The sequence below is a fragment of the Triticum urartu genome, chromosome 1A, assembly GCF_056163025.1.
Source record: "Triticum urartu cultivar PI428250 chromosome 1A, HENAU_Tu73, whole genome shotgun sequence".
Taxonomy (NCBI): Eukaryota; Viridiplantae; Streptophyta; class Magnoliopsida; order Poales; family Poaceae; genus Triticum; species Triticum urartu.
In genome coordinates this window covers 51410659-51421673 of record NC_141873.1, presented here as the reverse complement: position 1 = coordinate 51421673, position 11015 = coordinate 51410659, and the positions used below count along the sequence as shown (strand labels likewise).

General features: G+C 39.9%; 1 protein-coding gene across 5 annotated transcripts; it reads right to left on the bottom strand.

Annotated features, from left to right (window-relative positions):
* Window positions 1-704: 704 nt before the first annotated feature.
* Window positions 705-9064, bottom strand: LOC147989923 (uncharacterized). Of its 5 annotated transcripts, none has more exons than XM_087546473.1 (7): window positions 8931-9064; window positions 8748-8834; window positions 5965-6374; window positions 5801-5858; window positions 5674-5723; window positions 3923-5589; window positions 705-3760 (listed from the first exon to the last, which is right to left on the bottom strand). In XM_087546473.1, exons 6-7 carry the CDS (start codon window positions 5556-5558, stop codon window positions 909-911), a joined length of 4488 nt encoding a protein of 1495 aa, XP_087402599.1. In that variant the 5' UTR covers window positions 5559-5589; window positions 5674-5723; window positions 5801-5858; window positions 5965-6374; window positions 8748-8834; window positions 8931-9064; the 3' UTR covers window positions 705-908. The 5 variants fall into 5 exon arrangements, with proteins under 5 accessions (XP_087402599.1, XP_087402582.1, XP_087402580.1 ...); XM_087546456.1 differs by having other exon boundaries at window positions 5674-6094; window positions 6197-6222; window positions 6329-6374; XM_087546454.1 differs by having other exon boundaries at window positions 5674-5858.
* Between the last annotated feature and the right edge of the window lie 1951 nt (window positions 9065-11015).

Sequence of the window (11015 nt, the reverse complement as noted above, 5' to 3'; positions counted from 1 at the left end):
CCGCCGACGGCTCTCCCTCTCTCCACTCGCCGGTCCCCCAAAAGGAAATCCCTGATCCAACCGCTAGCCATACATTCTGTTCCCCCTTTTGATTGTACCTTCTAGTCCTTCAATTTGTCAGCACCAAATCTGACCTTGGTAGACAACCTGGAAGTGAGAGAGAAGCAACCACTATGGGATACATCATGTGTGGCTAAATCATTAGATTTTCTGTATGTATTATCTTAAGAATCGGAAACTTGCTTGGAGGGGATGTCTTATTTCCCTTTTGGGTCTGTATGTGGATGTGCAGTGAGGTGATGTAGGTGTTGTGTAGAGATGGGTGGTAGAGGAGTCGTAAGGAGATTGCCAGAGCTGAATCGGTAGGTCATCCGCATCAGCTTATTCTGTGTGTTGTCCTTGATATAGTCGGCGGTTGCGCCACATATTGTTTTTAAAATTTTATTTTGTTAAATCCCGAGGTAGAAGATTATTTGTACACTTCAGTTTTCGGACCTCCTAGTTTTCAACCTGCAGATACTAAGTAAACCAAAGGTACACATTCTTTTCTTGACGCGTCAACGGCGGGCTTACGCCTGCCTGAACCTTTATTGCCAAACGTCTACATGAGGATTAGAGGGGGGAAAGAAGAGGGGAAAAACAAAATTACATGTAGCGAGAAGCTATAATCTCCCGGCAAGGTGAAACAACATGGAGCCCCAGTCCCGGAGCCTAATTTTCTTTTGAGCATTATTGCAGCGGTGTGACCACAAAGGTACACATTCATGGTTCTTACTTTTTTTTATTCTGATTATGCAAATGCACAGACTACATATTGTTTTAGTGCTAGATCAAATTTTCAAAGATACGGAATTCCTATTTAAGAACGTTATATAGAGTAAAATACAAATATTCTAAGATCTCTTGCACTAAAGGATCTCCTTGTACACAATATTTTTTGCCGAATTATTTTCCTTAGATTCTTCATCTGAAATGAGAACTTTAAGTCCATCTCTACTTGTAACTCTTGACACCGCTACATAGAGTTGGCCATGAGTGAACACCTGCTTCGGTAAATATAGGCCCACATGTTTTAGCGACTGCCCTTGACTCTTATTTATCGTCATTGCAAAACAAACTGATATTGGGTACTGCCTCCTTTTCAACACAAACGGCCATTTTGAGTCACTTGGTGACATAATTATCCTTGGAATAAATACCTTGTTTCCAATGTTTGTCCCTGTTATTATTTGAGCTTCTATGAACCATTTGCCTAGCTGTGTTATAGTTAGTCTCGTACCATTGCATAAGCCCTCGCTTTGGTTGATATTCCGTAGCAGCATAATTGGCAGGCCTACTTTCAGCCGTAGTATGTGGTCTGATATTCCAGGGCACTTCAAGCTATTCAGGAATTCTGTTGGGTACAAATGATCTACATCTTCTGAATTTGACATTGCTTTGCACACTGTATCTGAGCTTCGATATGTTGCCTCTTTACCTTCTATTCTACCCATAATGTAAGAATTTACCTCATCAACCATGTCATTTCTTGGACATAAGATGGCTCTCTCTTCTAAGTATGTTCGGTTGGTGTAGTTCGTCCATAGGTTTGGATAGGTGTTGTTGATGATCGTTTCAAATTGGTTCTCTCCTTTCTGCAGAAGCAAGTCTTCAGGTATATGTACCCATGCCTCTTCTTCTTTATTTCCAACTAATCCATCTCCAATATTTAGAATCCAGTCCGCAAAATCTGTGGTCTTTTTTTGTTCCTCTGGAGTATCTGTTAGTGCAGAAACACGCATGTTCTGAGTGAGCTTGAATTCCTCAAAGTGTTTCCATAAGTAGGAACGTTTTAAGGATGCATCAACAATGTGAGATCTTCGCCCTTTCGGTATTACCGGCAGGATTTGTCTGAAGTCACCTCCCATCACTACTGTCATCCCTCCAAATGGTTTATCTGTACTATTTTCGTTTGTGAACCTTAGAATGTCTCTCAAGCTCTTGTCCAATGCTTCGAAGCAATGTCTGTTCGCCATTGGTGCTTCGTCCCATATAATTAATGATGTTTTCTTTAGCAGGTCTGCAAGACAAGATCCTTGCTTGATGTCACATGTGGACTCATTAATGATGTTGAGTGGGATGCGAAATCTTGAATGTGCAGTTCTTCCCCCAGGTATAAGAAGCGCTGCTATTGCACTGGATGCCACTGCTAAAACTATTTTTCCTTCAGATCGTAGTGATGTCGTGATTGCCTTCCAAAGAAATGTTTTTCCTGTCCCACCATATCCATTGACAAATATCAATTTGCCTAGTTTGCTATTTACAGATTGTAGTATTGCATCAAAAGCTTGTCTCTGTTCTGGATTCAACTTTCTAAGTAATGCCACTTTCTCTATTTGGAGAGAATCTCTGTCATAGTTAAGCTCTTCACTTACCAACCTATTTTCTAGACCTTGCAGTGAGTTGCTATCTGGTAATGGAATTTCTTCATAATCTTTTAATGACTTTCCACCTCTCCTTAGCAACATGTCTATCTCTATAAGTGTGAGGTTTTGTATTTGTTCAGGATGAAGCTGAAGTTCATCAAAGTTCAAGATTCTCCTCTGATGTCGTTGTACGTCATCCGAGAGTAATTCCCATGTAGATTTCCATAGTTTTCCTGGATCTGTGACCTCGCCAAAAAGGAGTATTGTGCAGAAAAGTTGGCGCATTTGTTGTGCAGAAGCCCAAATTGATGCTTCCTTAATACAATCATCCCATTCTTTGTCATCATTGAGTAATCCAAGGGCGTAACATGCTGATCTATAGGTCGGGTGTATAATACCATTTACTTTTCTGACGTCCTCAAATGATTTACAACCTTTGACAGAGTTTAGCAGTATTCTTAGGTAATATTTCTCACCACTTGCTGGATGGGCATAGTAGATCCTCCCAATAGATTGTTTCCTGCCTTTCCTTGGTTTCCATTTTTTCTTCTTTGCATGCCACGTCCACTTAGTGGGGAATTCTGCATATGTCAGATCACGGGCCTCCTCATACAATTGATTAGCGGTCATCCATTCAGTGAAAGTTGTTTTTTCGATGCCAGTTCTATGTACAATTTGCTCAATATCAGTTGAGTCTGGGAACACAACCATTTGTTCATCTTGAAGGTGGAATTGCAGTCTCTGTACAGAAGGCTGCCGATGCTGAAGTTCAAATCCAAATATACGCCAAGATGCTTCACCTGGAGATAGGTATCGTGCATCAAGGTACATTTGTATCTCATCATAGTTGTTTCCAGTTCCCAAAATTACAGTTGCTCTATCCTCTCCTTTGTGGGTGTACTTGAACGCATACTTTATGGATCTTGATTTATTACACCATTCCCCGTTTATGTGGGCCTGGTACTTGACTATCAGGTCCCTGTTGTATGGAACAATATACCTGCTATCTAGCTGTACTCCATTTTTTTCTACCGTCCTTCCATCATTTCTTCTTCTGTATATTGGGAATCCTTCTTCATCAATGCTTGTTTCCTCACAGAACATCTTAGGGAAATGTTTTGAGCACTTCCCATTGATCATGCACGATGACTTGCAGTGCGGTTGTCCACATGGCCAGTGCATCATGAAATTTTCAACTGCCATGTAACCTTCTGGGTCAGCATCCTTGTCTGGTACCTCTGCTGATATGATCTGGTCAATATTTTGGGGGCTAGGATCCTTGTCGCCTAGATCCAGAAATAGTAGTATATGTGCATGAGGTAGGCCTCTTTTCTGGAACTCGATAGTGTAGACAACTACAACAAAGCATTATAATTTCATTAGTTACATTTTAAGTTTGCGTAGTAATTTACAATGTGTTCTAATATTCAAACAATGAGGCAAGATATGAAGATAATGTCCATAATTAACTTAGTTGCGATGATAGGTAGGAATTGGCTGAAACTGGGTTTACTCACTTGCTATTGCTTTTCCAAACTGCTTATTTTTGTATATGTCTTCTATCAGTTCATTGAGCTTTATAAGGAACACTCTATTGATAATGTCTGGACGATCTTCTGGTTTTTGGCCTGGTATGAAGTCCAACATGGTCTGTATTTCTGGCCACTTTGGGTTGCATGTGAAAGTGATAAACAGATCTGGATATCCAGCCCACCGACATATCGCCATTGCGTCGTGGTAATACTGCTGTTTATTCCTAGGACTTCCATTATATGATGAAGGTAGTATAATTCTTTTACCTACTTGATCAGTTCTCGTATCACCATTATCAATTGCGTCTTGCAAACCGCTATATAGCTCTGTTCTAAGTGTCCCTTGATGCATCCTGTACCAATTCAGCCTCCATTGCTCAATGCATGTTGCTGCATCTACAATGAACTGAAGGAACAACTTGCCACTCGTCTGCAAGACTACTGACTGGTTCACTCGCTGCTGGATGCGATATGCATAATACTGCATCATGGTAACATGCTTTCTCTTTCCTTCGCCACGCTTTGTTTCTTCTAATTTTATTTCTGGTCTGAATCCGTCTTCTCCGTATGGGAATAATAATGGGTATTGCATAGACATAAAGCTTGGATGTAGTTCTGAAATTCTTTGGAGTTGTTTGTCTTTATTTTCTACTATTATATCCCGGCCAACATTTTCTCCTGTTTGTTCCCCAACAATGAGTGCAGCTATTTCAGATGCAGTTGGTAGGTTGTATTGTCTTCCATCGCTGGACCTTTTACCAATTAATCGCAACCTAACATTTTCGAGATCTGACTCTTGGTATCTATCCCTTGCCATACGGAATGATTTCACTAACTCGTTGTTCTCATCAAGCATCTCCAATAATCTAGACACAATGCCTTCATCTAGTTGTGTTTTCCTTTCCTTTGAGGTCGAAGCCTGCATTCTGTTTTTGACCTCATTTTCTGTATCATAAATGTACAATTGAGCAAACTTTGGCCTGCAACCATTATCTCCACTATCTTTAGGTAGCAATGTGCCAATTTGATGATAGTTTTGGCAATTCAAGCGAAAAACATACGGTGCACCCCCTCTTTTGTTTATCTCGTAGTCGACCTGGCCAGCCATCGAAGTAAATGCAAATATTGAATTATAGTTCCTGATATTGTCTCTGTAATTTGAGGATTCTCCCTTTTCATTAGACATTAGTAGATGCTGAAGGTATGCTGGAGGTTTCTTCAATGGTGGCAATTTGACTTTGCCTTCCTTGCAACAAAGTCCGAATGTTGGTCTTGATATGTTTGTGTTGTTCTTGCTTCTCTCTTGATGCCACATTATAGCATTGCAGAATGGACATAAGCATGTTGGTTTTCCGAAATTTGAAACTTCACTTGGAGAGCTCTGAAATTTACCTCTTTTTTTCATCAATTGTAACTTCCTATTTGCTCGATTCAACCTACTTATTTCTTTTCTTCCAGTCAAATCGGTATCTGTCGAGCCTCTGGCAAAATTTGATGCTTCTAAAGCGTGTTCTTCAACTGTTGTACTCGAAGCAAATTCAATGTCACCATTTTGTTTTCTCTGAACCAACCTTGCACGCTTGTTGCTTTGATTTCCATGGACTATCTGTTTCCTCTTCATTGGTTTTTGTTTATTTGGACCCAATGAAATGCTGCAACAAAATATATTTGGTAGTTGTTAGTCCATTATACCAGGCAGGGACTAACAGCCATGATGATGTTGTTAAAGTGAGCACCTTTCTTGCTCTTTAATTGTTGTAGTTGTAGCATGATCATTTGTTATTCTCTGAAAATAAAAGGAGTTAAACTTTATCTGCATAGCACACTAAAAGTAATATGAAGATATCATAATTATGTGATTACCTTTTTCCTTGTTTGGCAAGCTACAACGTCAGTGGATGTATATTCGCATGTGAATGGCCTGTAATATATTTATTTCACGATCAATTATTTTTATATAGGTACGTGTCATGAGCTATTTTCTTGTTAATGAATACCTAATAATATAGTAGAATGCAAGTCAGTACCTTCCATTCTGATGGTGTAGATTGTCTTATTGCACATGAATATCCGACTGGTTACCCATCATGGTTAATAACTTTGGACGCTTCTAGTTTTTGTTTGTTTGTAGATCAACTTCGCTTCGTCCTAGCTTGCCTGCGTTCATTTTTTCATACATTATTTGCATTATAATGTAAAATATTTTCATTTATTAGTTAGACTGTAGATGTGCTAGAGGCAAATTGTGGCATAACATACCTGCTATTGCCTTCTACTCTAATTTTCTGAAAATTTGATAAAATTTGATTTGGATAATCAGGTTAATGTATTCAGGGGTGCGTGGACCATTGTTATAAGAATATGATAGAAGTGTCGTAATAAAGTTTGTACCTTGCTTTTGTCAGGTAATTTGTCTTCTTTCCCCAAGATGATACCCCTGCATGTGTTGTACTCTTATTAGAATTAGTTAAAATATAAACTCAAATTGGTTTTGCTGCAAGGCACTATTAGAACCCTTTACTTCAAATATATTAGATGAAAATAGCTGGTATATTGGCCAAATCATATGTTGAACACCATTATTTGCAATAGCCTCATTGACCATTATCTATTTTACCTTTGGTTGTTTTCATTCCCCTTTTGTTTAACAGGCATGTGATTATTCAACATGGTGGCCGGGGCTAGTGCTTATGGGTTTGTCAATTTCTGATCGACCCTCTGAAACAGCAGATGACTTCTGTGCCTTTGTCACACCTAATGAAGGTTTTAGCAATCGCCAACCGTCGCTCGACCGTGGGAAAACCTGTCGCGAGAGACATATACACCAGCCTCTTGCTCTCCTGCGATCCACCTCTGCTCTCTTCTCCTTCGGAAACCTAGAGTTTCAGGGGGAGCGGATCCACCAGCCCTGGAGAAGACGTTCCAGCAGGTAGGCTCAAAATCTGACCCGATGGTGCCTTACCCGCTGTCAATGGCAGCGTGCGGTGCGCAGTTCACGTACCAGTTCGTCAAGTGGCTCATTGCCAACCTACGAAGTGGTCATCGGCCCGATCGAGCTATGGTGAGGGTGGTGCTGGCTGTGGCCTCCCGCGCCTCTATGCGTGGTCGTAGGCCTGGCTGGCATCTCGACTAAATCTACTGCCTGGCTCCCGCCCCCAGCTCCTCAGCAGCGCGTACAGTCGCACACTCGCCGTCACCGCCCTCCAATTTTCCAATTTTTGGGGCAACTAATTTTATCCATAACCTTCCAATGAGATTCTGTGCTGGCGGCCTTCAAGTCAAGATGCACGGTAATCAACCTGCAAGCTTGCAGCCACATGCACAAGTCCTCCCAGCAACATTACTGAGTCAACTTTTCTTGTAACTATTAGGATTCAATAACAAGCCCTCCAAGGAACATTACCGAGGTCAACTTTGCTTGTAACTACATGATTCAATAACGAATCTTGGTGGAATGTGCATTCAGAGTGGCCATTGTTGCTGTAAAATTTGCAATATACCACCTTTTGAAGATGATGCCTTCATATGTTTGATTTCAGTAAGATCTGCATGTATTGGTGCTTTTGTCTAAAAGAATGTTATGTAGTGTTGTTTGTGAGACTTAGGTCAGTGAAAAATGATGGTAGTATTAGTTGGACTAGAACAAATCAGTGGTACGAAAGTAAATATTACAACTTTTCAATTATAATTGTACTTTGATATATAATTTCTGGCAATTTCATTTCTAGTTGAGCAAGTATGCTTTCAGGAAGGAAATTGACGCCAGTTATTTATACTCTATAGTTCGTAGAATGATGAGGCCTATATGGAGGCCAACGGACGCTTCATCCGGCAGGAGAGGGCGGAGAAGGACGAGCTGGAGCTGCCCCTCGCGCCCATCTACCCGCCACCCGACGCGGAGATCGTTGACATATCTGACGATGAGTAATTTAGATATATATGTAGTATGTAGATTTTCTAAATTTACATGGCTAGTATGGATTTGAGGTATAAAATTGGAGGTTCATGGATGCAAAGGACATTTTTTCATTGTTGCGTCCGCAGACATTTGGGGAGCGGGTTTTGGTGTTTGTGCCTGTAGATGCTCTAAGTCTATCAGGCTGACTTAATTTGGTTGTCTAATTCACGCATCTAAGTTTTGTTTGTCTAATTGACGCGTCTAAATTTTGATCACTGTGATAATTAGTTGGTCACGAGCAGAGATGCTCCTGCTTGAACAGTAGAAACTAAAAGAAAGTAAACAAATTTGAAATTTATACGCATTAAAGATGAATAAATTTTTCAAGTGTGTGCAAAATTTCATGGTGATTGAGCTCGGGACAGAAAAAAATATCATTACTCCAAAATCAAAAAATTTGAACCATTCTCAACACCCTGATGTTTTTTGTCTGGAGCTCCTGCGATGCCCAATTGCTATGAAATGTTGCGAGCCCTTAGAAAATTTGTTCATCTTTGCTGCCAAAACTTTCAGAGTTTTTTTTTTTCTATTTCTTATGATTTTATTGTTAATCCTAGGGAGTAGATGCTCTGGGCAACGAAATGCCGTCCTCGAATCAACGCTACTATATACTCCCTCCGTTTTTAAATATAAGTCTTTATAGAGATTTTGCTATAGACCCTCCGTTTCTAAATACAAGTCTTTGTAGAGTTTTCACTATGGACTACATATGGAGCAAAGTGAGTGAATCTACACTCTAAAATGCATCTATATATATTCGTATATGGTCCATAGTGAAATCTCTATAAAGACTTATATTTAGGAACGGAGGGAGTATATAAAAATTTGCATGTACTGCATAGCTCGTAGTACCTTTATATTCAACTTCTTAGTTTACTTCTCACAACAAATCCTACTCCAAAAGCTCCAAACGACTCTCCAAAAATGATCAACTTGTGCCTAAAACAGCAGAGAAACACACTTACGGCCGGGCTAATCGATCAGAACAAATATACGGTGCATGTAAATAGAAATAACACATAACATAGAGCTTACCATGATCTATCTTTTCTTCGACATCACCATCTTCCAGATCAGCTTCCAAATCAGTACAAATCGTGGTGAAACTAGCTGCTTTCTCTCTTTGCTCAGAAGCTAACCAAAGAGATGTGAGAGTGAGAGTGTGCTGCGTAGCCGGAGAGAGCGCACTTAAAAGAATCAGCGTCGGCACAAAACGCTCAACAAGGTGCATGAGAATCAGCGTCGTATGGGAATCAATTCAGCTTTGCTACTGCTGCTGACGCGACGACAACATCCCCGTGGTGCTCGCCCGCATGGGAATAACTGGGAATCAACTCAGCTTTGCTACTGCTGCTGACGCGACGGCAACCGTCACCTGGTGCTTGCCCCCTTTGCCATTACGGTGGTTTTTTCAAAAAACTACTTCCTCTGTATCATAATATAAGAGTGTTTTTGTATATTATGGGACGGAGGGAGTAGAAGATGCCCCGCGCATTGCTGCGGAATGTTTGATGAGGTTTTAGAGATCGCATCAAGGTTGAATGAATTATAGTGTCACATCTGAATAGTTCATGGGCTTGAGCAATCAGAAAAACAAAGTATAGCTCCTCACTATCGAATACGTTTATTAGTTTACCTTTCTCAAAGAGAGAGAGAGAGAGAGAGAGAGAGAGAGAGAGAGAGAATTGAGCAGGACAAATATAGTGCGCAAGTTCGAAACAAATAGAACATGAAGTTATAAATTATGTTCACTTTCAGATTACAACATGAAGCGACACTATAGAAGAATGTAGTAGTGACACTCATCACACAACTACCTACAAATATTTGCATGAAGTGACTACGACACCATCAGAACAAATGCAGTATCAGTCTATTAGCTTCAGTGATATCCATGTGTGAATCCCACAATCAAAACTGGAGATTGCTAGGAATTTGCAAGTCGCATTACTCAAAGACAGTGGGCAAAGCGAATATCCATTCTGAGCCCAGGCTCATCCGTACCCGCGTTGAAAAAAAAATCAAAACAAATACTAAAAAGATTCAAAAATTCCATTTTTTGCACGGTAGATAATTTGATGCGCAGGGCTTGCTTCAATTTTCATATTATTTGGACATATGACCAGCTCTCGACAAAAAAAAGGTAAATTTGGGGTCTGTAAAAAGTTTTATTGTTCATGTATAGTTCTGACCCAATTTGTCTTTTTTGATAGAGCTACTGAGATGTACAAATGATCTGAAAATTGGAGCGGACATCACACAATAAACTATCTACCATGCAAAAAAAAGGTTTTTTTTAATTTGTTGTGAATTATTTTCTGATCGGGTGCAGATGAGCCTGTACACCAAATCTCTGCACTCTGAACAAAGATAGTAATGTACAACCGTGCAGTTATATTACTAAAATACAGCCAGTGCAGAACATTTAAATCCATCTCCCTTCTACCGTTGGAAGTCAATGTGAAGAAGTGTTTCATCAAATATTAGAGGATAGGAAAGTTGCTTAACAAAAGTATGCAAAGTTAATTTCTGACCACATAGTAAGAGGGCTTCATAGTTCAAAACAACGTACCTGTTGAAGCTAATTCAAGAGACTTGGCATTTCAAAAGCGAACCAACTTCACGAAGTACTTACATAATTATATCTCACAATATAATCACCTGAAAGTTTAACTATTCAGAGTGGAAAACTGGAAGGGAAATAGATTTACATCTTCGGGATATATACATAATTAGCTGTTTCTTAAGTACTGAACATGAGAAAAAGTACACAATGCCTGTGTGGTAAAGAATACACTCATATGAATCAGAACTCAACTGGTTGTTTAAACTTGATACATTATACGTACGATTGATGTGAACCAAGGTGAAGACACTGCACAACATATGGAAATAACAGGAATTTAGGAGTACGCAATTCAACTATGATGTGATGAGTTATTTACTCAAAATCACCACACTTGGGGCTAGGGTAACAACTTAGTACCATATCTGAGGTAGGGCACGAGAAACCACCAATTATGTGCCAAACAACTAATGTAGAGCACTGATTGTCTGGTAAACTCGCGGAAACAGTGAAACTGACAAATTGGGCCTACCTATCGGGCTGACGTGGCTTGC